This window comes from Salvelinus fontinalis, chromosome 27 (assembly GCF_029448725.1).
Source record: "Salvelinus fontinalis isolate EN_2023a chromosome 27, ASM2944872v1, whole genome shotgun sequence".
Lineage (NCBI taxonomy): Eukaryota > Metazoa > Chordata > Actinopteri > Salmoniformes > Salmonidae > Salvelinus > Salvelinus fontinalis.
The window spans coordinates 6686134-6713183 of record NC_074691.1 but is presented as its reverse complement, the minus strand read 5'-3'; the positions used below and the strand labels follow the sequence as shown (position 1 = coordinate 6713183).

Genomic DNA, 27050 nt, shown 5'->3' with positions numbered 1-27050 from the left:
CTCTACAAAGGATCACAACCAACCACGTAAAGAAATGCATGCATTCATGACTAAGTCGCTTTGGATAAAAGCGTCTGCTAAATGACATGTTCTGTTACATAACTGCAGATAAGTACAGTAGTTTATTTAGCATAGCGGGCAAGGAATGATCATATGCACGACAGAAATAACACTTTAATGAAGTCCTCATACACGGAGAAGTGTCAGGTCAGCTGTAACATCAAATGTTGGCATGACGCGCTCTTTCAACTTTGTGTGTGAAAACATCAGGGGCGGCAGTCACACGCACATTTATGACGACGCACACGTATTTCTACGGCTAGCCAGGACAGTTTAAAATAGTTCAGGTCTGTTCTCGCTTTGATACTTGTCTTTCATGGGAATAGCTGACGGCAAACACTTAAATCGGTGTTACATTGGATGATGGTTCAATCTGTTTTAAGTGAAACCAGGCAGGTGCCTCGTCTTCGCAAACACATTTAGCTTTTTTAGTTTCATATAACAAAAATAGAAGTGTCAATTATATCACGATGGCCTATGAAGAAACCCAAACATCCACAGAGATTACTTTTTCAATCTTTTGGCCTTAATTTGAGTTCTGTTCACCATGCTTGGAATACAATATTAGAAAGCAGTTGCTGCCTAGGAATACTGTGCTGGTCTGTTTGTGCTATCATGTTAAGTTGTCACTCATTGGCATGACAAAAACATTTTGTTTGACAACGAGCAATGGAGTTGGCAAGAGCACACAGACTGGCACTAAGCCGAACTCCTATACTAGTACAAGACAGTCCTGCGCTCCTGTGATCTTAATATTTAAGATTATCCAAGGGAGCTTAACCGTGATGCCTCAATCCAGTAGTTTAGTTCATGATTTCTCTTCCACACAAGGAGTACTCTTCATGGACTTCAGATGAGCATCGGTGAATGAGCCCAGTAACCTGCAAGTACAGCCAGTGGATGCCAAGCTCCTCAAGTTCCTTTCCTTGTCAACACAGTGACCAACAGCCCATGCCACAGTAATTGTTGTTTAAATCACAGTGGTTTATTAAGGCTGCCCTGAACCAGACAGGGAGAATGTCAGCTAGATCTGAAGATGGAGTCCCATTCCTCCGAGTTGGCCGGTCCTTCCTCGTTTTTGGGAATAGCTGGGAACACAGACTGCATCTTCTGCCTGAACTCTGTTAGCTGTGAAGATGAAGTGGAGGTTTGTTGAGCAGTACATGCATGGACTTTATTTGTTGTACATTTACTGAGTGTTAGCTAAAAGGTGTCATGCTTTTCCGATGGAATTTTAAGGGCAAGACAATGAGATGGTTTGAGTTGATTAATACGTACACTATGGACCCCCATGGCTTTCCAGACCGCGACACCGAGCAGGCCCACTCCACACCAGGCGTAGAGAGAGCCCCACCCCAGGGCACGGAGAGCCAGGGACGCCCCAGTCTCCGGTACTGCAGCAGTGGCCATTGTTCCCTTGAGAGAACACATACACACTCGAGGTCACATTGAGGTACACAAGAGTTGCTCTACACATGGTTCCAAACTTAAGGTTACTTTCATAACCCCGGTTCTCTGATGAGTGAGCTTTATCACCAACTCGAAGGACCTATCAAAAGCGTCTGTTGGAGACAGATGGGTAGAATGACACTTCCTTATAAGGAGCCTCTCTCCCACTGCCTTCTGGTCATGTTTCTCTTGCGACCAGGGGAATGCGGTGCTACATCTCACTCATTATCAGACAACCGGAGTTACTTGTTTCAGTGTATCACTATGGGGATATGGCTGCAAAACATGCTCTTCGAAGCCTGGGTAGTCCCAAACCTCAGACGCCGAAACGGAGTATGCACCAAGAAGAAGCAGGGGGGGGGGGGTCCAATACATAGCTCACAAAATCTCAGTTTAATGAGGGTCCAAAAACAATACCCAATAGGTTAACTCCTATAAGAGAGTGCCCTTGCAGTCACTCGTCATTATAAAACAATACATGATCTGGCAGGATAGAGTCGAAGAGAAAAGGACCAACCCTCTTTCGAGTGTAGTTGCCCAATGAACGAAGAGCACAACGCCCTTGCCTGAGATCTCGTTCAATCCAAGTAGACGCGCAATGCGGGTACTGGACAACGGCTGGGCCATCCTTCTGGGGAAGGCGACAGGTGAAAACCACAGACTATGGTGCGACAATGAGAATGTCGACAGGGGCCAGCGGATGGGGTTAGGTACATTAACCTGGAAACCCTCTGGGCAGACTGCGGGCGCAAACAGTTGCTGGTAGAGTTCAGTCTGCTTAGGGTTACGCCACTGGCAGTAAAGCGAAAGACTGAGGAATATTTCATCTCCACGCTTCTCAGCGGCTAGTACCAGCACAAGACAGGTCCCAGGACTAGCTAAAGACTTATAGACTGGGCGTAAGTGACAGTGGATAAACTGTACAACTGTCAGGGCCTTGGCAGGCCGAGAAAGCGGCTAGAGGACATTAACGACACCTTCACTCCATCCCAAAAAGTCCTACAAGGCGCATTGGACCATGGAAAACAGAGTGTAAGAAGGAACAATCTGTTTAGTCATACCACTTCTCCAAGAAAAACTAAAAAGCAAAGGAATAAACGTTTTGGCCTAAATGCAAAGCTTTATGCTTGGTGCAAACACCCCATCCCTGAGTACCGTAACTGCCTCCTTATTTTCAAGCATGGTGGTGGCTGCCTCGTGGTATGCTTGACATCGTCAAAGACTGGGGAGTTCTTCAGGATAAAAATAAACGGGATGGAGCTAAGAACAGGCAAAATCCAAGAGGAAAACCAGCTTCAGACTGCTTTAAAGCAGACACAGGGAGAGGATTTCACCTTTCAGCAGGACAATAACCTACACTGGTTGCTTACCAAGAAGACAGGGAATGTTCCTGAGATTTTAAATCCATGGGAAGACTTAAATTGCTGTCTAGCCATGATACCCAACACCATGACAAAGCTTGAAGAAAAAAAATAAAAATAATTGTTCAAAGCTCTTAGAAGACTCACAGCCCTAATCGCTGCCAAAAGGTGTTTCTAACATGGGGTGAATTCTTAGCTAATCAAGGTATATTAGTATTTTCATTCATTTAAAAAACGATATCCACATTTTTATTCCACTTCGACAGAGTATTTTGTGATGATCAAAAAATATATATAATTTTTTTTTTATCCAACTTTGTAACAAAATCAAAAGGGGGTGAATACTTATGATACCCACTGTACATGAGTTGTACACATGGGCCCAAAGTGAGCAGAAAACAACATTTTAAAGAGGTGAAAACTGTTAGCCACCCTGCGAACGGGATTTTATCTAACTGAAAGAGAAACTCTAAACCTACCCTGGAAGAGGAGCTGTAGTTCAAGTTACGTCTCAAATAGCACCCTATTCCTTATATAGTGCACTACCTTTAACCAGGCTTCTGGTCAAAAGTAGTGCACTATGTAGGGTAAAGTGTACCATTTGGGATGCATTATACGACTGAAGAAGCAGTTTAGGAAACAGACGCAGTCACTAATATTATTACCTCTTAATGTAATTATTGTCCATGTGGCCTGCTCATTAGATGAGCTATTATTAGAGTTTGGCGAGACTCACTGTAGCTCTTCCTAGATGGTTAAAAGGTGTCTGAAGAGATTTGATTTGGTGTAGGCTAGTCAGTGTCCATCAACATCAGCTGCCTATCCCTAGTGTTGCATATAATGTTACCAACTGTCTGATTCTTTACGAGTTGTTTTGCTCTGATGGATATGAGCGGTCTTGTGAGTGTGCTACAAACATGTCTTATGGAGTTAATTCGGAAATTAGTGACCACTCTCCTCAAAACCAGCCATAAGTCATAACAGCATGAAATCTACATATGCAAGTTGCCAGATTCATGTGCGAGATACCAGAGGTAGCCCTGGTTCCATGATAAACAAGCCTTGGTATCTGCTCTTTACAGTGCCGCCATTAACATAAGTGACATGTTAACCGTCTAGCAATCTCGGCAGGTCCTGGACAATCTCTACAGTCCATCTCTGCTCTGTTCTCTGTGAAAGAAGCACTCCAGCCAGCCACTGTGACCTCACAACCACATACCTCTCACAAAGCACTAAATCTAATTTGACCACTTTGCAAGGCATATTTGGCTGAGATTGATGTTTACAAAGATGGCCCTATGGGCTTAAAAATAGACTTAAAAATCCAACAAAGGTACCACTATGCTGCTGGGCCAAGTATATCTTCATAACTAATATCAGCTCAGAACTTGTGACTGTCCCAAATGGCACCCTATTCCCGAAATAGTGCACTACTTTGTCCAGAGCCCTGGGCCTGTATTCACAAAGCATCTCAGAAAAGTTCCTAGGAATCCTGTTAAAGCCTGTTTTAAGACAACAACAAAAATCTCTCAGCTCAAAGTAAAGTTTCTCAGCTGGTAATCAGACAGTTTGAGGTACCACAAAGGAAAGATCGTGATTGGTTATTCCCCATAATTTGCAACAATCACGATGAGGCATCGCCAGCTGTGAACTCTATAGACCCCTTTCCAGTACACAACACACTGACGAGCGCGACTCTTGCTGGCAGTAAGAAAGCCATCTCCATCTGCACCCATTCAACATAGCCTAGATTTACATTTCTTTACTTAAACAAAATAACTTTTGAGTTCTCATACACTTACAATGTTTAGATTTCTGCTTTAAGTTGCTAAGATTATATTTGTTTGTGATCTTTGCAAAATAACTATTTTGGATGTAGCAATTGTTAGCTAGAATGCTAACACTCATTGATATAGGCTGTATCAAAAGCTAGCCAACGAGATTTTACTGGTTGAAGCTGAAGTGTTTAAGTATAATGCAGTTGATTTGCGGTGATGACACAAACATTATATTAAGCAGGACTAGGGCGGTCACAAAATTTCGTCAGCCAGTGATTGTCAGGCAAATAACTGTTAATTAGCGGTCAATTACCGTGAGACCAACAAACACATTTAGCTTCGACACAAGCCACTGATGCAGACCTTTGGAACATCTACATTTTAAAAAGTCTAACAAATCCATGTAATATAACCTACACCTCCACAATAAATCCATGCTTTATTTTAGACAAGTTTAAAGAGGCATGATATGAAGAAAATGTAGTCTATTTCAGAAGAATAGCATACTGAGTTGTCCTTATGTTAGGTCCTGATGTGGCTGTGGGCTACACTAGTTCATTTAGCAGACAAAATTGGCTTAGAATTCCGTGACATTATTTTAAAGTATAAAGAATAAAATTGAACAAAGCTGAATGAAAGGATATGTTCTCCAAACGATTTGAGGGAGTGCGCACACGAAGCTACTCTGAGCGGTTAACAAATAAATAGGTACTCCTATATGCTTAATTTAGAGTTATTAATGTAACTTTAGTTGTTCTACAAACGTTGGGCTATATATTTGGATGTTTAATACACTGTAAGGCTGCATGATGAGACTAATGATGATTTGAAAAAAACTTGCTTGAAAGGCATGAGCTCTGCTTTGTTTTTTTGAGTAGGCTGTAAATATTTCAATGGTCTCTCATTCACAACTTGACAAGCATGTGATAATGCCTTGAATTTTACGGCGGCATCCCCTTTGTGGCTGTAATGCTCAATTTAGAGTGGACCATCATCATGCACCCGTCTTGAAACAGGGGCAGTGGGAAAAAAATAGATCTTTGCATCTAAATAGTGAATGGAGGACGCTTTTCCTGTGGGTTATTTTCATGCCAGCCAGGTTGGTTATACTCCTGTTGTAAAGATAAACAATGTGCTTAATATTAGGACATTTTATAAATAAAATAAATATAGTAGGCCTTGTCTATAGAAAGCTAATGGGACCCTCTTTTTAGTAGAGGCCATCACTCTGTTTTCTCACTCAATTGCATAGCCTATAGAAATGTTGCGCAACATGAGCTCATGAAGTGTTTGATTAGATTTTTGATTACATTTGCATTGATGTCAGGTGATTAGAGGGACAATAGAGTGCTGAGTACCAGGCAGTTAGCAAGTTTGGTAGGCTACTAATGATCAGCAGCAACATCAGAGCTTAGAAGCCTAATTACCGTGACTAAACGGTCACGTGGAATTTGACTGCCTTCATGACTCGTGACCGCCGGTGTGGCGATAATTTGGTCACAGCAACAGCCCTAAGCAGGACATTCATACGAGCCTTAAAATACAATTGTAATCCAAAAGTAGTGTGAAATGCACTCATAGCAACATGTAAATGGAGCCTTGTTTTGCTGCGTTCTGTAAGAACTCCCTCCCCCTTGTTCTGCCACCAACTTGAGTGCATCGCCCCAGTGTGGAAATCTTTGTAAACACAGAAAGGGGTCTATACAGCATGCTTCAGACCACGACAGTGAATGTGAGCATACATCAAATGTTGTAATGGTAAAACTTTGTATAAAATTTTTGCCTGACAGGATCTTAATTATTGCCATGCATAGCCTTTTTTTAATCACATGTTTATGGTTGTTAAGTGTAATTTGCACAATATTACCGTTATCAACACACTCATCGTCACTCCCGTTTAACAACTAAATTGCTTTGGCACGGTAGGCATCAAGTCACTTGCCAATAATGTTGCATACAACGTTGACAGGCCATCATTTTCATCGAACACTATCAAAGTTAACATAAGCACAATAGATGCCTTCAATTGCACAATTTATAGGCATGCCCAATTAAGAGATATTTTTAACAACGTGATGTTGCATTCCAAATGGATAACTTGAAATAACATGATCTAGCTAATTAAATAATCCAAAGAAAATCACATATTTATTAGCCTAGTGGTTATAAGTATTTAGGCATGTCATGTAAAATACGTCTTGTGAAATTTTCAAGAGATACTACTGTTACATGTAAGTCTAGATTATTTATGGATTGATAAAATATTAACTCAAAAGCAATTGCATGTGACAGGAACCACTGACTCACTACAATTTTCTATTATCAAGACACCTGCTGGTAACTTAACTGGTTAGGACAGCTTATTGGGTGTCCTAAATACACTAACTGTTCGATTCCCCAAGCAGACTAGGCGAAAGATCTGTTGATGTGCCCTTGAGCAAGGCATTTAACCCTGATTGCTCCTGTAAGTCACTCTGGATAAGAGTGTCTGCTAAATTACCAAAATGTAAACATTATCCCACCAATGTAGAAATGTTGTAGGAACAGCAGTTACAGGGTAAGCACACTTGCTACCAATTGTGCTGTGCCATAAAGCTACAGTTGTGTTTGCCTTGCATACATGGAGGTCATGGAATGCAATTAATGCCATACATTTCAGACATTGTCATTATGTAGCCCAGCCCTATATAATATCACTTCGTCAAGGCTAACATGAATGTAACTTAACCTGTATGTAATGGAATGCTGTAGCTATATCAAATCATAGCTACCTTGCTAAACCAGCCTGGACTCTTTTTCTTGGCCAAGGCTAACGTGGAGCCGAATCCTGCTATCATCCCAGCAGATGCGACAGTCGTCAGGAAAGCTGCACCTGAAAAAGGTTGATGGGACGTTGGTTATGGGTCTCAAAAAAGTATCAGGTGAGTAATAATCAACTATACTAGCTACTGTACTAGCTAGCCAATAATTCAATAATTTGCAGTGAGTCTGTCAGGGTCAAGCTAATGTAGCTAACAGCAGCAATACAAAAACCGAATTATCTGTGCAAACAGTGAAACAATTGTTAAATAAGCAGTCGCTTGCCTTTCATTAGCTGTAGTTTGTCGTCGTTATCTGTCACAATTGCAGTAGTGACATTCAAACTCGTGTTTTCTTTCTCAGCTGTCATTTTGTAAAAAGGCAAGCCTCTGTCCGTCACCTAAAGAAATCCGGTGGAAACATGCTAGGAACATTTAATTCGTTTTCGACATTCTGTCTTGAAAATCTAAGCCATTTTAGGGCTACCGAATCAATACATCGTGTTATGATTCAGTACTGTGCATTTGAACGTGGGAATGTATATTTCCATTTGAGAGTTAAATACAAATACTGGCACAACGATACCCATGGCACTACGTCAGCGGTGTAAAGTACTTAAGTAAAAAATACTTTAGGGTTACTTAAGTAGTTTTTTGGGGTATTTACACTTTGCTTTACTATTTATATTTTTGTTAACTTTTGCTTCACTACATTTCTAAAGAAAATAAATGTACTATTTACGCCATACATTAACACCCAAAAGTACTCATTACATTTACAATGCTTAGCAGAACAGGAAAATTGTCAAATTCACGGACTTAATCACGAGAACATGCCTGGTCACCCCTAACAATTACTGCCTCTGACCGGTCTGACTCACTTAGCACAAATGCTTCGTTTGTAAATATGTCTGAGTGTTAGAGCGTGCCTCTGGCTCTACGTAAATAAATAAAAAACAAGAAAATGGTGCCGTCTCGGTGTCTTAATGTAAGAAATTTTAAATAATTTCTACGTTTACTTTTGATTCTTAAGCACATTTTATATTTAAAACCAAATACTTTTAGACTTCTACTCAAGTAGTATTTTACTGGGTGACTTTCACTTTTGCTTGAGTCATTTTCTATGAAGGTATCTTTACTTTTACTCAAGTATCACGATTGGGTACTTATTCCACCACTGCACTACTTGCGTGCGCTCGTATCTATCCACTAACGTGTGCGCACATGTGTTTGTTGGAGCTGCATAACATTATAGGCAGCGGCATCCTGAGGCTGGGCGGGCTGACCTTTTAGTGATACAAATGTCCCAGCTTTCAAACCATGAACACAAAAATGCGCTCCACAAGAAACTATGATATTGTACCATAATAATTGGGAGGATGTGAGATGTATCAAAGCATCCTGCTGGACACGGCTAACCCAATACCTGTAGCGTCTATTCATGAAAGTGCAGTATTATGCTTTATGTAGCCCCTAACAGTTTGTGGGCACCGTTTGTCGCCATTATAGTGCAATTAATGTATGGTTTAGTGTTGTGTTGTGTTGTGTAGTGGCTTTGCTGGCATGCATCCCACTGGTTTTGGAAACCATAAGGAATGTATACTTCTTATCAGCAATAAGTCATTTTCAAAAACAAAAGGTTAAATTAAAGATGCAGTCCGGGATCTTAAGCAATTACAAATTCGAATCATATTGTATGAATTGTAATTCGTAACAAATATAAATTGCCTCTCCCCCCCTCCCAAATATAAATATATATATAAACTCAGCAAAAAAAGAAACGTCCTCTCACTGTCAACTGCGTTTATTTTCAGCAAACTTAATTAACATGTGTAAATATTTGTATAAACATAACAAGATTCTACAACTGAGACATAAACTGAACAAGTTCCACAGACATGTGACCAACATAAATTGAATAATGTGTCCCTGAACAAAGGGGGGTCAAAATCAAAAGTAACAGTCAGTATCTGGTGTGGCCACCAGCTGCATTAAGTACTGCAGTGCGTTTTCATTAAGTACTGCATCTCCTCTTCATGGACTGCACCAGATTATCCAGTTCTTGCTGTGAGATGTTACCCCACTCTTCCACCAAGGCACCTGCAAGTTCCCGGACATTTCTGGGGGTAATGGCCTTAGCCCTCACCCTCCGATCAAACAGGTCCCAGACGTGCTCAATGGGATTGAGATCTTCACTGGCCATGGCAGAACACTGACATTCCTGTCTTGCAGGAAATCACGCACAGAACGAGCAGTATGGCTGATGGCATTGTCATGCTGGAGGGTCATGTCAGGATGAGCTTGCAGGAAGGGTACCACATGAGGGAGGAGGATGTCTTCCCTGTAACGCACAGCGTTGAGATTGCCTGCAATGACAACAAGCTCAGTCCGATGCCGCTGTGACACACCGCCCCAGACCATGACTGACCCTCGGTGTAACGCTCATTCCTTCGACGATAAACGCAAATCCGACCATCACCCCTGGTGAGACAAAACCAGTCATTAAAGAGCACTTTTTGCCAGTCCTATCTGGTCCTGTGACAGTGGGTTTGTGCCCATAGGCGACTTTGTTGCCGGTGATGTCTGGTGAGGACCTGCCGTACAACAGGCCTACAAGCCCTCAGTCCAGCATCTCTCAGCATATTGCGGACAGTCTGAGCACTGATGTTGTTGTTGCCATCCTGTACCTGTCCCGCATGTGTGATGTTTGGATGTACTGATCCTGTGCAGGTGTTGTTACATGTGGTCTGCCACTGCGAGGACGATCAGCTGTCCGTCCTGTCTCCCTGTAGCACTGTCTTAGGCGTCTCATAGTACGGGCATTGCAATTTATTGCCCTGGCCACATCTGCAGTCCTCAAGCCTCCTTGCAGCATGTTTAAGGCACATTCACGCATATGAGCAGGGACCCTGGGCATCTCTCTCTTTTTCAGAGTCAGTAGAAAGGCCTATTTAGTGTCCTAAGTTTTCACAACTGTAACCATAATTGCCTACCGTCTGTAAGCTGTTAGTGTCTTAATGACCGTTCCACAGGTGCATGTTCATTAATTGTTTATGGTTCATTGAACAAGCATGGGAAAGAGTGTTTAAACTCTTTACAATGAAGATATTTTGATTTTTACGAATTATCTTTGAAAGACATGGTCCTGAAAAAGGGATGTTTCTTTTTTTGCTGAGTTTATATATTTTTATTTTTATTATTTATTATTATTATTTTTTTTTTGCAAGACAGAGCTAATAAGCATAACGCAAGGAAGTGTAGCGAAAGTGTAGTTCGTAGGCTGGAGGCACACATAGCCTTATGGATCTGTGCAAACCTACTAGAGTAAGTGTATATTTTTAGTATGAAAGATTGTTTCTGATAAGTTCTATGTTTTGTAAACCCTATTCCAAGTGATTTTCTGCCAGGTCTCATAGATTACACGTAACATAGTAAACGTAAATCCGGGGAATGTAAATCCGTAACTTCAGGATTCTCAAATTAGTATGTTATGTTTGGTATGGTAACATAAGACAGGTTACTTAAGGCAAAAATGAAAGGAGGGTGGTCGGGGTGGATGAGTAGGAATATAACGCAAACTTCTATCAACCCGATGGTTGCATGTTTAAGTCTCATCATGGACAACTTTAGCATTTTAGCTAATTAGCAACGTTGCAACTACTTGCTACTTTTTACCAACTTTGCAACTACTTAGAATGTTAGCTAACCCTTTCCCTAACCTTAACCCCTTGCCTAGTTAACATTAGCCAACTAGCTAACGTAAGCCACAACAAATTGTAATTCGTAACATATACGAATTGTAATTCGGAAAATATCATATGAAATGGTTGATGGACATCCACAAATGAAAACATACGAAACATATTCTTCCGACCTTAACACAAGACCTCATCTTGGTGTAACGGTTAAGGTGTTGGCTTGACAGTCGCTGGACCTGGGTTTCAAATAAAAATGTAAAATAAAATAAAATGTTATTTGTCACATGCGCCGAATACAACAGTGAAATGCTTACTTACAAGCCCTTAACCAACAATGCAGTTTAAGAAAAAAATTAAAAAGATAAGTGATTAAAAAAAATCATTAAAGAGCAGCAGTAAATAACAATAGCAGGACTATATTTTTATAATTTTTTTATTTTACCTTTATTTAACTAGGCAAGTCAGTTAAGAACAAAATCTTATTTTCAATGACGGCCTAGGAACAACGGTGGGTTAACTGCCTTGTTCAGGGGCAGAACGACAGATGTTTACCTTGTCGGCCCTGAACAAGGCATTTAACCCACTGTTCCTAGACCGTCATTGTAAATAAGAATTTGTTCTTAACTGACTTGCCAAGTTAAATAAAGCTAAAATAAAATTTTAAATAAAAAAAAAACATTGGCAGCAGTCGTTATAATCATGTATTGCTACCACTGTATCAAAGGTATTATTTAAGTGAGTTTCAGATATAGTCAGAATATGAATGTCATCTGTTACAAGCAAGTTATTGACTTCATGGACCTTGTTTCTCAGGCTGCATATGTTAATATGAACTATTTTAAGCATTTTTCTGGGTTGCTTGATTGTTTTTAATGCTTTACTGGGAAGCTCATCAGAAGTAGACTTGCTCATATTATTTATATTGGAGCTGGGCACACCACCTCAGTGCCAACAGTGTAACTCTGGTTCATAGGTTCATGATTACTGCATACAATAGCTGTAGGATAAACAGAGGTATTCGGTGCAATTAGGGTCAGTCGGAAGCAGCCTTGTGATGTCTTGATAATGCTGAAGCTTTAGCATCAACCTTTGAAGTCGCTTCGGGACAGACAGAAGAGGTTTTTTGAAGATAACCTCAAGCGGCTTGTGATCAGTTTGCACCGTGATAAAGTCCCCACCATGAAGTTATTGATCAAAGCGGTCACAGGCAAACACTATGGCTAGGCACTCCTTTTCAATTTGGGAATATCCTTGCTCCTTGGGTCTCAATGTCCTTGAAGCAAATGCAATGGGCATTTCATTGTAGGGTCACTTCTTCAGAGAGGTCATAGTACCTCAGTATTGATTGGTTGCTTACCAATTTCTTGATTTGCTCCAATGCATTATCACATTGAGGAAGTCATGCCCGCAGCACATTCTTTATTGGTCAGCCAACCCAATGGCTCACATACGTCAGACATAGGAGGTAAGAATTTGGCTAAGTAATTTACAAAACCAAGCAGTCGATGCAATGCTTTTGCGTCTGTAGATGGCGGCATTTGCTGTACTGCCTCCACCTTCTCTGGGGTCTGGCTTCAGGCCTTAAGCTGTCAAAATATGTCCCATGTATGTAATACTTGTGAACCTGAGCTTAACTTTGTCTTTATCTGCACACTTTAGGAAACTTGTTATTTTTTCCACAGAATTTGCATACAACCCCATGTGCTGGGCATTTGGCTCTTGCGTGTGTTGATCCACAGTACATGCACCCATCTTTAGTATTTTTCCATCTTGCATCACTGTCCGATGAATGTTTCCATTTTTTTATCAACATGGTCTCTGTATTTGTTCTGAGTGGCATAATTGACAGATTCTGCCTGTTCAGGGACCGTGTTCTTTTTTAAAAATTGGATCTGCGTCTGTTCGCTTGCTTTGCATTTATCTATGGCTTTAGACGGCGTAAGTTGTGGTTCGCGCAGCATACTCGTACTCTGTTATCTTTACACCCAATCACACGTCTGTCTCTGATCATTTTGTCTGTCATTGATTCTAAATAACATGAATCAGACAATTGACGCAGCCTCACAACATATTTACCAGGCGTCTCTGCTTGAGTTTGTTCACGTGTTAAAAATAAATCTTTCATAAATCACATTACGAGTGGGTTCAAAATGTCTTTGTAAAACGTCAAGGATATTCGTTGAAGCATATGGCACTCTCTTCCAATAATACTAAGCAGTGTTGCCACTCGCACATGCAGGTCTTTTTTTAATCAGGTCTTTAAAAAAAAAAATCTAAGCCGTAGTGATTTCATGATTCTCCCACTGATCACGGAAAAACAATTTGACTGAGAGACATTGCAGGCTCTTTGTCCTCGCTCAGCTGTCCCACTTGCGTTTTTTTGACAGAGATTACATTGTCCACATACCTTATCCTATTTTCCATATTCATACCACTTCTGACACCATGTTATTATGTATATGGTAATAACTCATGTCGGAGAGTGTGGTAAAATGCTAGCATAATCCTTTACTCAGGTATTATAAATTACAGGTCACACATCCTAATCAGATACTCATAATGCACCTGTTTATATATCCTAGATAGGTGCCTCACTAGCGCCATCTCTGGGTTGGCATTATGCCCATTATCTTAACAACTATGTTACCTCTACCAGCGACAACAATTAACGTTTACTATGTTACCTCTACCAGCTGAGTCCAGGTTGGATTATTGATGTTTCTAAATGTTGAAACAGAGCTTCGGGATTGTAGTTTACATGGTCCCACCAGTAAAGGGTGTTTATAGCTGAGAACCTTTGTGATTTGCATAATGCCTTGTTTAATGCCTTGGGTTCTCGAGAGCAAGGGCACGACGTTATTGCGCTGGCGGCTTGCAAGAAAAGCCGTGCCACCACTTCTAGGAAATCTAATCGGTGCTATTCTGCAGTAAAATCCTCGTCTTTCATTTGTCGGATATCCTCGTTGGAGAATTGCATTTTTCTACACTTTGAGTGGCTAAAAGCATGTGAAAAGCATTCTTCTCTTTTTAAGGACACTCGAAGGACGTTTTATGACTGGGTTTCTTCTCGCTCCCTCCAGATTTGTGATTTGCATTGTGTTTACATAAGTCTGGCCACTTGACAGTAACATCGGTCGCCTAGGGTGGCTACAGACAGTTAGTTAGGTTTTTTTTTTTTACACAATGGAAGTATTATTCAAACAATTGAGGCAATGATGTTTCTTTTCTCAGACAAAGTGGCATATCTGATCAAATTCAGGAGGATGCAAGGCCGAAAAGGAAACGTAATTTAAAAAGTAGGCTATGTTTTATTATTTGAATAAACGATCATCGTGATGTTTATTCTTATCCCACTAACCTGAGTACTGGAAATGTATTGTTCAGTAACGGAACTTTTCTTGCTCTGACAGCATTGCATCACCCCTGTGGCAAAGGAGTATCTCTGGAACAAGCACGGAGCACATCTTTACCCCCCATTTATCAGCTACCCCATTGATTCTTTGTATTGTTGTAAAAGGTGCACTATTTACAGATGTATGTCGGACTTGATGAGCCCGTGCGGGAATGCCAGTATAATCAGATCTGCACGCGTAACTCGTTACCTATGGAGACCTTAGGGCACAAAAAGAAGAAGAATCCCCGAAGGAAGTGGCAGGTCTTTCCCGGTCGAAATAGATTCTACTGTAATGGAAGGGTCATGATGGCGAGGCAGACCGGGGTCTTCTACCTAACCCTAGTCCTCATCATGGTCACCAGCGGGCTTTTCTTCGCGTTCGAGTAAGTTTAAATTACACACTACAGTTGCTCATGCAAGACCTTAACGTAATTCACTGGTTATGCACTGAGCACATTTGTGAGCAAGGGGTGTGCTATGTAACCGCAGTCAATTTGTTTTTAATTTCGATATTCGGAGTTCATTCGTCAATAGCTCTCCGACGCAAGGTCGTATGATGATTATAATTATATAACTAGAATCAGATTATGGTAGAGAGCAAGGTACACCATTTGTTTTTACCGATGGTCGAACTCTTCCATTAACAGAGCCGAAATATGCCATTTCTGGCGCTCAGGTGCTTTAGGGACCGTCGTAAAAGTGCAATATTGGTTCAATTCCAATTCAAGAGGGTTAGCCCTATATCAACATTACACATTGCATAGTGCCTCGAGTCGCTAAAGGGCCCAAAATGTTTATTAGTTACCTCTAACTACTAAGGTTGCTATATTCTATCTATCTACAAAGATACCAGGTGAAATTCAGATGTAAAGCCACATAATGAGGTCACTGACCCCCCCCCCCCCCCCCATCCATGCTACATTCATTAGAATTTCAGTTAACCACCCTGATTTTTACCTGAACTTTTCCTGATATTTTCAATAGCTCAATGTCCATATGAGTTACAAATATACAGACAAGTATGTTGGGTTCCTTGATCTCTTATCAAATGTACACCTCACAATTGATTTTCCAAAAATGTTCGCCTAGTACATCTGTGGTTATTAATTAACGTACAGATCTAATTTACAATAGCTTCCAGTCCAAATGACCTACAGTGCCTTCGGAAAGTATTCAGACCCCTTGACCTTTTCCACATTTTCTTACGTTACAGCCTTATTCTAAAATGGATCAAATAAAATAAAAAATGTGCAGCAATCTACAAACTATACCCCATAATGACAAAGCAAAAACTGTTTTTTAGATTTTTTTCAAATTTATTAAAAATAAAAACTGAAATACCTTATTTACATACAGTACCAGTGAAAAGTTTGGACACACCTACTAATTTTCTCTATTTTTACTATTTTCTACATTGTAGAATAATAGTGAAAACAACAAAACTATGAAATAACACATGGAATCATGTAGTAACCAAAAAAGTGTTAAACAAATCAAAATATATTTAAGATTTTAGATTCTTCAAAGTAGCCACCTTGTGCCTTGATGACAGCTTTGCACACTCTTGGCATTCTAACGCGAAAAAACACAGTTGGTTAGGAAACTGTAAAACGGCAGCCATCTTATCCGGCGCCAACCTTGTAGCGTCATACCCAAGAAAACTTGAGGCTGTAATCGTTGCTAAAGGTGCTTCAATAAAGTACTGAGTAAAGCGTCTGAATACTTATGTTAATGTGATATTTCAGTTGTTTTTTTTATTAGCAAAAATGTCTAAACTGTTTTTGCTTTGTCATTATGGGGTATTTTGTGTAGATTGATGAGGGGGGGAAACAATTTCATTTTAGAATAAGGCTGTAACGTAACAAAATGTGGAAAAGGTGTGGGGTCTGAATACTTTCCGAATGCACCGTATGCAGTACATCTAAATCCACTTGATGTTAGGTCAATGACATCCCTCCTTCATAGTACACTCATTAGAATTGCCATTTTTCATTTAACTGAAAATACATGAATATTTCCTGTCCATATGAGCTACAGATCTACAGACAAGTGTGGTGGGTTCCTTAACCTCTCTTATCAAAGGTACACCTTTATTTTCTTAAAATTCAACGTTTGATGTTCTGAAAAATACAATATACTCTACACTGAGCGTTTTATAAAAATATTTGAGACTGGAGAACACATTGGGAGGGATCTTAGACCTTTCCTCCAAACAGAATCTTTCTAGATCCTTGATATCCTTTGTATGTGCTTATGGACTGCCCTGTTCAATTCAAACCACTGGTTTTTAATGGGGTTCAAGTCAGGAGACTGAGATGGCCATTTCAAAATGTAGATTTTTTTTGTGGTGAATTTACCATATGTTTGTAGATTTTTATGTGTGCTTGGGGTTATTGTTTTGCTGGAAGATCTACTTGAGATCAAGTTTCAGCATCCTGGTCCTTGGTAAAGTTCATGCCGTTGACCAGTGTAAGTAAAATAGCCCCTTAACATCAAAGATCCGCAACCATATTTTACAGTTTCTCAACGCCAAAGAGCTCTATTTTCATGTCATCGGACCATAGCACCCATTCCATGTGCCAATGTTGTTTATCAAACTCCAGGCGGTGCTATGGTCAGATTTTTTGTGTGTGTTTAACTCAATTACTTCGATCAATAGTGAGCTCACCCGTGATGTGATGAATTGTGAATAGTAATTGCTATTCGGTCATTCATATTATGGTTTATGTCAGCCGAGAGTTATCTAAATATGACAGCTTGTGTTACGTCAATCTTTCCTCAGCGCTAGGACTAATGTTGCCTATATTTTCAGGTTTGGATGATTGTGTTATGCAGTCGCTACTTCTGCGACTGTCTAAACATTGTATTCAAAAATAAACCGGTCACATTCAGGACATAACCTTGTAAGGACTGTGTTTGTGCAGAATGTTTCTGTTAAAAACTGTGTGGCCAGCTCAAAACTGTTGCGTCAATCGAAACTGGACATTCTAAATAAGCATTCTAATCACTCCGGTTTGAGCGTACGTTTCAGGGATCACTGTAGATTGATCACATCCGTGTGCTGGTACGTGTCAAATGGTTAAACCAACTTTGTTTTCCCCACAACAATTTACTTTTTAAAATAGGAACTTGTTTATTTTTTATGGATTTTATGTGAAAAAATACATGCTCAAAAAACATAAATAGGCCTATGATCTTTCTCACTTTACTGTAGCCTACTTGTATGACCCAGAGAGCTAAAATCACTGGGAGCAAAGTCTCTCATGTCCCTAATTCATGATACAGCAAAAATGATTCCCAATTTAAAGTTTCTAAATAAATATTTAATGTCATAATTATAAATGTTAATGTAACACATTAACAGGAAGCAGGTGCAGAAGGTGATTTTAATAATAAGAAACATGAAGATAATCAAAATTGTAGTAGCGTACTGAACGTAAACAAAACCACTACTGTCTGAAGACTGAGGCTAATGAGGCCTAAATACAGGGAGAATAATCAGGTTGATGATGAGGTCCAGGTGTGCGTAACAATGGGGAGCAGGTGTGCACAATGATGGTTGCCAGGTGTGCGTAATGTGGGTTGCCAGGACCGGTGGTTAGTAGACCGGCGACGTTGAGCGCAGGAGCGCGTGAGTAGACATGACAGTACCCCGCCTCCTGACGCACGGCCCCAGCCGCAGGAGAACGCCGGCCAGGGGGACGCCCCAATGGCAAGGAGTGGGCTGGTCCGGACGGCGGAGGTGGAAATCCCGGACGATGTTGGGATCCAGGATGTCTTCCACCGGGACCCAACAGCGCTCCTCTGGACCATACCCCTTCCAGTCCAGGTACTGGATCTGACCCCCACGACGTCAGGAGTCCAGGAGGGACCTGACGGCATAGGCGGGGCTCCCATCAATATCTAGGGGGCGGTGGATGGGTGTCGCGGAGGACCAAACCTCTGCGCACCTGAACAACTCATCCACCGCAGGAGCTTCGGTCTGGCTCGGGGTCCATGGAGCCAGGACTGGCTGATATCCCAGGACACACTGGAAGGGGGTCAGCCCGGTGGAGGATTGAAGCTGTGAATTTTGGCCGTACTCTGCCCAGGGAAGGAACCGGGCCCACTCCCCCTGGCAGTGACTCCTAAGGAACCTCCCCAGCTCCTGGTTCATCCTCTCTACCTGCCCGTTAGACTGAGGCCGGTACCCGGATGTGAGGTTGATCGTGACCCCCAGCTTCTCCATGAAGGCTTTCCATACCCGTGATGTGAATTTCGGGGATACGGTCGAAGACGATGTCCTCTGGATAACCATAGTGCCGGAAGACCTACTGGAACAGTGCCTCAGCAACCTGGAGAGCGTTAGGGAGACCAATAAGAGGGATAAAATGGCAGGATCTCGAGAATCTGTACTCAACAACCATAATAGTAGTGAAACCATCAGAACAGGGGAGATCAGTGACAAAATTAATGGACAGATGAGACCAAGGCCGCTGAGGCATGGGAAGGGGCAGGAGTTTCCCTGGAACGTGCCGGAGAGATTTAGTTTGGGCACATGTGGAGCAGGAGTTGACATAGCGAGCGATGTCCTGCGCCAAGGTGGGCCACCAGTACTTTCCAGAGATAGATTGAATAGTGCGGGGATGGGGGCCTCCCGGGTGGCGCAGTGGTCTAGGGCACTGCATCGCAGTGCTAACTGCGCCACCAGAGTCTCTGGGTTCGCACCCAGGCTCTGTCGCAGCCGGCCGCGACCGGGAGGTCCGTGGGGCGACGCACAATTGGCATAGCGTCGTCCGGGGTAGGGAGGGTTTGGCCGGTAGGGATATCCTTGTCTCATCACGCTCCAGCGACTCCTGTGGCGGGCCGGGCGCAGTGCGCGCCAACCAAGGGGGCCAGGTACACGGTGTTTCCTCCGACACATTGGTGCGGCTGGCTTCCGGGTTGGAGACGCGCTGTGTTAAGAAGCAGTACGGCTGGTTGGGTTGTGCTTCGGAGGACGCATGGCTTTCGACCTTCGTCTCTCCCGAGCCCGTACGGGAGTTGTAGCGATGAGACAAGGTAGTAATTACTAGCGATTGGATACCACGAAAAATTGGGGAGAAAATGGGATAAAAATTTAATTTAAAAAAAAATAAAAAATAAAGAATAGTGCGGGGATACTTGGGTGTCCAGTGATGAGAGATGTGTACCTGGGCGATAAATCAATATCAATAATTACAGAGGTAATTGCGTCCCTCAATAACGATATAAAAACGTTTAGATACATTTTCGATAATGTTGATATAGAATAATTCAGTACAGCAGTCCATTTCACCACTGTGACGCAGCAGGGACGTGAGGAGAAGTGACAATATGCATGTGGAGAGGTATACGCCAACTAACAACCACTTAGCACCTCGAGACTGAGTAGCCACTATTAACTATGAAAAATGTGTGATTTACATTTCTCTCACACCACACTGCCTAAACTCTACACCGAGTGTAGGGGAAAAGTTGAGGAACAGCTCAAGACAGATTTTAAGTATGTTGCTACTACTACCGATCTGTGGTCTAGTCTCACGTCAGAGCCTTATATAGCCTCACGATCCACTATATTGACAAAGAGTGGAATCTTCAAAATAAATTCCTTCAAACATCATACTTTCCCGACGACCACATGGGTGAAGCTATAGCAGAGTGGCTCATTGACGCTCTCGCCTCCTGGGGACTCAGTCAAGACAGACAGGTCTGCATTACAACGGATAGTGGTGCGAACGTGGTGAAGGGCGCTCAAATCAACAAATGGACGCGACTGGAATGTTTTGGATATCGCACTTGGCCATTGGTAAGTAACCTTGTCAATTGTGTATATTGAAGTGATTGGTTAGATGAAACTAAATGTGAATTTTTTTATCAACTGATTAAGTTAAATATTACATTTGTACATAACTAAGGGGATTATTGTGATTACATTTTTTTATTAAAATCTTTTGATTTCTCTTAGAGAGAGTGGGTAGAGACAAATGGGTGGATCGAGCAATTGGAGTGTGTAAGAAGGCGGTAGGTGCCTTTTCCTATTGGTGGAAAAAGGCGACCTGGCAGTTGGTCAAAAAGAACACCACCTACCCCAGCACAAGTTGGTGACAGAGTCGCCTACCCGGTGGGGATCACGTCAAAAGATGGTGCAAAGAGTACTGGAGCAGGAGAAAGCCATTTCACAGGTCTTGTCCAGTGACCAGAAGACCCGGCACTTAGCTCCCACCTATACTGATATAGATGTTCTTGAGTCCATCATCCAGACATTGACCCCACTCCTAGAATTCAGATGCTCTGTCTGGTGAGTCTTATGTCAGTGTGTCTTACCTGAAGCCAGTACTAAACCTGTTCAATACAGAGGTCATGAAACCTGATGGTGAAACAGAGCTCACCCAAGCCATCAAAACGATAGTCATGAACTATCTGAATGAGACATATGATGACCTAGCCACAGATGACCTCCTGGCCTCGTTGGTTGACCATCGGTTTAAAACACATTACATCAAAGAGGAGAAGGTGGGCCACATGAAAGAAAGAGCTGTCTCAGAGATGGTTAATGAGGAACATGAAAACCCAAGCCCAGCACAGGGAGACGTTGCTGCTGCTTCACAACTGCCAGCTAAAAAGAGAAAGTGATTGGGCAGTTTTTTCAAAAAGCCGTGCTCCATCACCACAGGTCTTACTGAAATCCAGCTGGTAGAAAAGGAACTCAGCTGCTACCTTCAGTCTCCTGATGCTGACAGTGAAACCAATCCACTGGACTGGTGGAAGATCCACCAAAAACACTTTCCCAAAGTCAGCCACCTGGCAAAGCGCTACCTGTGCATTCCTGTGACCAGCTCCCCCTCAGAGCGTGTTTTTAGCACAGGTGGCAACATAGTGACCTGCCATAGGGCAGCTTTAAAGCCAGAGACTGTAGACAGACTTGTCTTTCTTGCAAGACAGCATCTACCCCAACTTCAACTGTGATGTGCCATTAGGCTAACAGTTATAATGCATATTGACTTGCACAAATTTTTTTTTTAATGTATTTGTTGTTCACAACTTGTAAGGGTTTATAGCTTTAAAAAAAGTGGAGTTAATGTTATTTGTGAGTTATTCTACTTCTGACAATAAATAAGACACATTAAAGCGTTTGGTTTGTTCAGGCATTCTTGAGTCTGAAGCAGATATGCACCTTTTAAACATTATCTGATTAATATTGTGATAATTATCGTTATCGAATGAAAAATATATATATATATATCGTGATAATTTATTTGCCATATCGCCCAGCCCTACGCCCAGGGCAACATCTGATCCCTTATCCCTGTGGGAACACGGGTTCTCTCTCCAGAGCCTGGCGAATGTCCACATCTACGTCCCAAAGCACAGGGGCAACAACTCGGAAGGGCAGAATGATGGGTGCACTCAGGACAGAAACATCTCCCAAATCGTAGAGATGGGACAGGGCATCGGCTTTGATATACTTTGAACCTGGGCGATATGACAAGGTGAAGTCGAATCTAGTGAAGAAAAGGGCCCACCTTGCTTGGCGCTGTTTCAGCCGCCTCGCTGTCCGTATGTACTCCAGGTTCCGATGGTCGGTGAGGATGAGAAATGGGTCCTTGGCGCCCTTCAGCCAGTGTCTCCACTCCTCAAATGCCAACTTCACCGCCAAGAGCTCCCAGTCGCCGAAGTCATAGTTCCTCTATGCAGGAGACAGTTTATTAGTAGTATGCACATGGATACAATTTCTGTGGGTTACCTTGACGTTGGGACAGGACGGCCCCCACGCCCACTTCTGAAGTGTCTGCCTCCACCTCGAAGGGCAGTGTAGGATCTGGGTGTTTCAGCAAAAGGGCAGAGGTGTAACGCCCCTTCAGAATACGGAAGGCCTCATTGACTGCAGGACTTCACCAACTTACGGGGACCACCCTTGAGGTGGGAGGAGAGGCGATGGAGCTCAAGTTCCTAATGAAGCGGCGGTAGAAGTTGGCAAACCCCAAAAACTGTTGTAGTCCCTTTATGGTGGTTGGGACCGGCCATGGCCTGACTCCATCAACCTTCCTCTCCTCCATCATAACTCCCTATGGACTGATCCTAAGAAGGAGACAGCGGCCTGATGGAACTGGCACTTCTCCGCTTTCACATACAGGTGATTCTCCAGGAGGCGTTCCAGGACTACTTTGACGTTGGCGACGTGATCCTCCAAGGTGGCCGAGTAGACCAGGATGTCATTGATAGACACAACCACCTCCTGGCACCCAAGCATGTCCCGGGACACCTCGTTAACGAATGCCTGGAACACCGACGGAGCGTTGGCTAATCCATAAGGCATCACCAAGTACTCATAGTGCCCAGACATTGTGCTGAATGCCGTTTTCCATTCATTCCCTCCCGGATGCGGTTCAGATTGTAGGCACTCTGTGGGTCCAATTTGGTATTGAAAGAAACGGGCCCGCTGAGCTGTTCGATCGTGGCCAGCACCAACGGGAGAGGGTAGCGGTACTTGGTGGTGATGGAATTGACAGCAGAGTCATTGGCGGCAGAGAGCTGGAAGGAAAGGCTGAATGCAGTGTACATAAATGTTAAGTCAGCCAGACTCGTAGTCATCCTCTGTGATCCTTTCTCACGCGTCGAAGGTCTGTGAAACATTTTCGTAGATCTCTGAGCTTCCTTTTGATTCAAATTGTTTTAATATACATATTTAAACAATACAAAGCATACACCTACAAATGACAACAGACGCAATCAAACATCCACAAAATCACCCCTGCCCAGACCCACCTGCTTACACCCCCATCCATCTCCAGCACCCGTGTCACTCTCCGCCACACGGCCTCAAACTGCGGTGTTTTGTTTCTCTCTGTCGCCCATGCACTTTCAACATTTAGATAATAAAACATTTGACTTTTCCATTGGGTTAACGACGGAGCATTGGTTGATTTCCAGTTTTGAAGTATACGTTTTTTTCAAGATGATTGAGGAGAAGAGGATCGTCCAACCCATCGATCTCTAAGCTTCTGCAGCTTCCAAAGGGTCATTTTTAAAGGTTGATATAATTGCAGTCAAAACGGGTTCCAATTAAGAACCTTTTTGGATTTGCTTAGTGTATCAGCCTGAAAAGCCTGCAATTCAATAGCCTACTCATTGAGTGCTAAAATGTCACAAATATAAGGCAATTAAATCACATATACACAGATGTCTTCAATTAGAATTGTTCATGACAGCTTGTAAAGGCTCGATGTTATCACATGCAAATTCATTCATTTGACATCAATGGTAATATGCAGAGATTTTCCTGTCTCTCTCCCCATCCCCCACCTTTCCCTCTGTGGTCTTTCATTCCTCCCACATTCCATACCAAAACATGGCACCGTAGTGTTCCCGTTTCCGTAGTAACAGTTTCCTCTTGAGCTCTTTGTGTCCTGTCGAACCAACAGCTTGCAAGGCAACCGGAGGAGAGTCACTGATTAGTCCCAGTTTGATTTGGGTTGTGTCCCAGTTTGATTTGGGTTTTATCCTGTTCCCTATATAGTGCACTACTTTCGACCAACGCCTATTTTGTTGCATTACAACCTGTAAATTAAATGGATTTTTATTTGGATTTCATGTAATGGACAAAATAGACAAAATAGTCCATATTGGTGAAGTGAAATGAAAATAATGTTGTTTCAAAAAAATTGCGCGTGCATATGTATTCACCCCCTTTTCTATGAAGCCCCTAAATAAGATCTGGTGCAACCAATTACCTTCAGAAGTCACATAATTGGTTAAATAAAGTCCACCTGTGTGCAATCTAAGTGTCAAATAATCTGTCACATGATCTCAGTATATATACACCTGTTCTGAAAGGCCCCAGAGTCTGCAACACCACTAAGCAAGGGGCACCATGAAGACCAAGGAGCTCTCCAAACAGGTCAGGGACAAAGTTGTAGAGAAGTACAGATCAGGGTTTGGTTATAAAAAAATATCAGAAACTTTGAACATCCCACAGAGCACCATTAAATCCATTATAAAACAATGGAAAGAATATGGCACCACAACAAACCTGCCAAGAGAGGGCCGCCCACCAAAACTCACAGACCAGGCAAGGAGGGCATTAATCAATCAGAGAGGCAACAAAGAAACCAAATATAACCCTGAAGGAGCTGCAAAGCTCCACAGCGGCGATTGGAGTATCTGTCCATAGGACCACTTTAAGCCCTACACTCCACAGAGCTGGGCTTTACAGAAGAGTGGCCAGAAAAGCCATTGCTTAAAGAAAAAAATAAGCAAACACATTTGGTGTTCGCCAAAAGGCATGTGGGAGTCTCCCAAAATGTATGGAAAAAGGGACTCTGGTCAGAGGAGACTAAAATGTAGCTTTTTGGCCATCAAGGAAAACGCTATGTCTGGCGCAAACCCAACACCTCATCACCCCGAGAACACCATCCATGCTGTGGGGATGTTTTTCATCGGCAGGGACTGGGAAACTGATCAGAATTGAAGCAATGATGGATGGTGCTAAATGCAGGGAAATTCTTGAGGGAAACCTGTTTCAGTCTTCCAGAGATTTGAGACTGGGATGGAGGTTCACCTTCCAGCAGGACAATGGCCCTAAGCATACTGTTAAAGCAACACTCGAGTGGTTTAAGGGAAACATTTAAATGTATTGGAATGGCCTAGTCAAAGCCCAGACCTCAATCCAATTGAGAATCTGTGGTATGACTTAAAGATTTCTGTACACCAGCAGAACCCATCCAACTTGAAGGAGCTGGAGCAGTTTTGCCTTAAAGAATGGGCAAAAATCCCAGTGGCTAGATGTGCCAAGCTTATAGAGACATACCCCAAGAGACTTGCAGCTGTAATTGCTGCAAAAGTTGTCTCTACAAAGTATTAAGGGGGGTGAATAGTTATGCACGTTCAAGTTTTCAGTTTTTTTGTCTTATTTCTTATTTGTTTCACAATAAAAAAATATTTTGCATCTTCAAAGTGGTAGGCATGTTGTGTAAATCAAATGATACAAACCCCCCAAAAATCTATTTTAATTCCAGGTTGTAAGGCAACAAAACAGAAAAAATGCCAAGGGGTTGAATACTTTCGCAAGCCACTGTACATAGCGAATAGGGTGACATTTGGGATTGCAGGCAGCCTTGGTTTCTGTTGGTTGTGTTTGACTCAAGGATAAGACTAAAGTCATTACAATCCTCTAGCCTGAGTGAAGAGCCAAAACATTCATCCATTTATAGTCCAACATGCTCTGGGATTTGCCTGGGAAACATAGCACAAATGGTCAAATGAATATGTCGTGATTCAACCACGGAATGGATCAACTGCTGGTTAACGTTTGCATGTTGTTTAGGGATTTTTGCATAGAGCATCAGAAAATGAAATGATATACTTTGAATGAATGTTTTCACTTCTCCTCTTCTCAAGGCTGAGAAACATTCATTTGATTCATGGGGATACATTTATAATAATAGGGCCCAGAACACCATTGCCTGAAATTTGGGGCCAAGAAAATACTGTCCTTGTGTATTTGTAAGCTTTCGTTCAGACTATCTTTCCAGTACAGTATCTAAGACTGTCCATATTCCATTGTCTGTATACCAAGGGCACAGTCCTTTACAAAGGCAGTGGGATAGAGAAGTGCAGCTATATACTGTAGATTGAAAGACTCGCTACCATGTCCCAACCCAACCTTTCCCTCCACGATCTGCCAGATTCACCAAGCCCTCTGACAATTATCCCCGTTTTGGGTAAAATGCCAACAACAACATTGGGAAAGGGAAACAGGGATACCTAGTCAGTTGTACAACTGAATGCCTTCAACTGAAATGTGTCTTCCGCATTTAACCCAACCCCTCTGAATCAGAGAGTTGCGGGGGGGCTGCCATAATTGACATCCCCGTCTTCTTGGTTGATAACCTCCCTCTTAGAAGGACAAAAAAAAAGGAAGGACTAAGCTACTACTTGGAAACTTTCTGCAGCTATTTCCAATCCAAATGATGACGAACCGATAAGGTCTCTGGGTTTCGGTCTAATTCAATTCCAGTGTAACCGCCTCACAGAGCTAAAGTGGCAGCTATACTGCTCTCATATCAGTCAACACTGACTATGCAGCAGTAAGTGGATAAAAGCATGATATTTCACTTCATGACTACCTCCATTTAAGATTTAATATAGTTTTAGAGGTGCCCCTCTACCCTCACTGCCTAGGCTATAACCTGAAACCAATGAATCAAACCTGAGCTCAACATAACCTCCCCCCCATGAAATGATGGAGAGCTCAATGTCTGATATTGGAACAACCCATAGAGCACTTTATTAAGGGAAACTACATGGGGCTATTTCATAAGAGATTTGGATATTGTACCCACTAAAATATGAATGGACATTCAATCCTCGTTCTAATCAAATCGTTGTGTAATAGATAATACTCAAATCTAATTTAGGAAGGAACATTCCAAATCTTTCCAAACGTTTATGTTATGGGCTACGTCCCAAATGGCACACTACTTACTACACAGTGCAGTACTTTTGACCAAGAT

General features: G+C 42.2%; 2 protein-coding genes across 3 annotated transcripts in view; one reads left to right on the top strand and one right to left on the bottom strand.

Moving 5' to 3' along the window:
* Window positions 1-156: 156 nt before the first annotated feature.
* Window positions 157-14583, bottom strand: tmem242 (transmembrane protein 242). The gene is made up of 6 exons (XM_055884501.1): window positions 14503-14583; window positions 11321-11380; window positions 7733-7847; window positions 7420-7520; window positions 1339-1476; window positions 157-1188 (listed from the first exon to the last, which is right to left on the bottom strand). The coding sequence occupies exons 1-6, from the start codon at window positions 14560-14562 to the stop codon at window positions 1081-1083; spliced, it is 582 nt and encodes a 193-aa protein (XP_055740476.1). The 5' UTR covers window positions 14563-14583; the 3' UTR covers window positions 157-1080.
* A 93-nt stretch (window positions 14584-14676) lies between these two features.
* LOC129824925 (palmitoyltransferase ZDHHC14-like) overlaps window positions 14677-27050 on the top strand; it is a 45712-nt gene continuing 33338 nt past the window's right edge. For both annotated transcript variants that reach the window (XM_055884496.1, XM_055884495.1), the window contains exon 1: window positions 14677-14921. In XM_055884496.1, coding sequence (XP_055740471.1) covers window positions 14677-14921 — 245 coding nt within the window. The remainder of the gene's footprint in view (window positions 14922-27050) is intronic.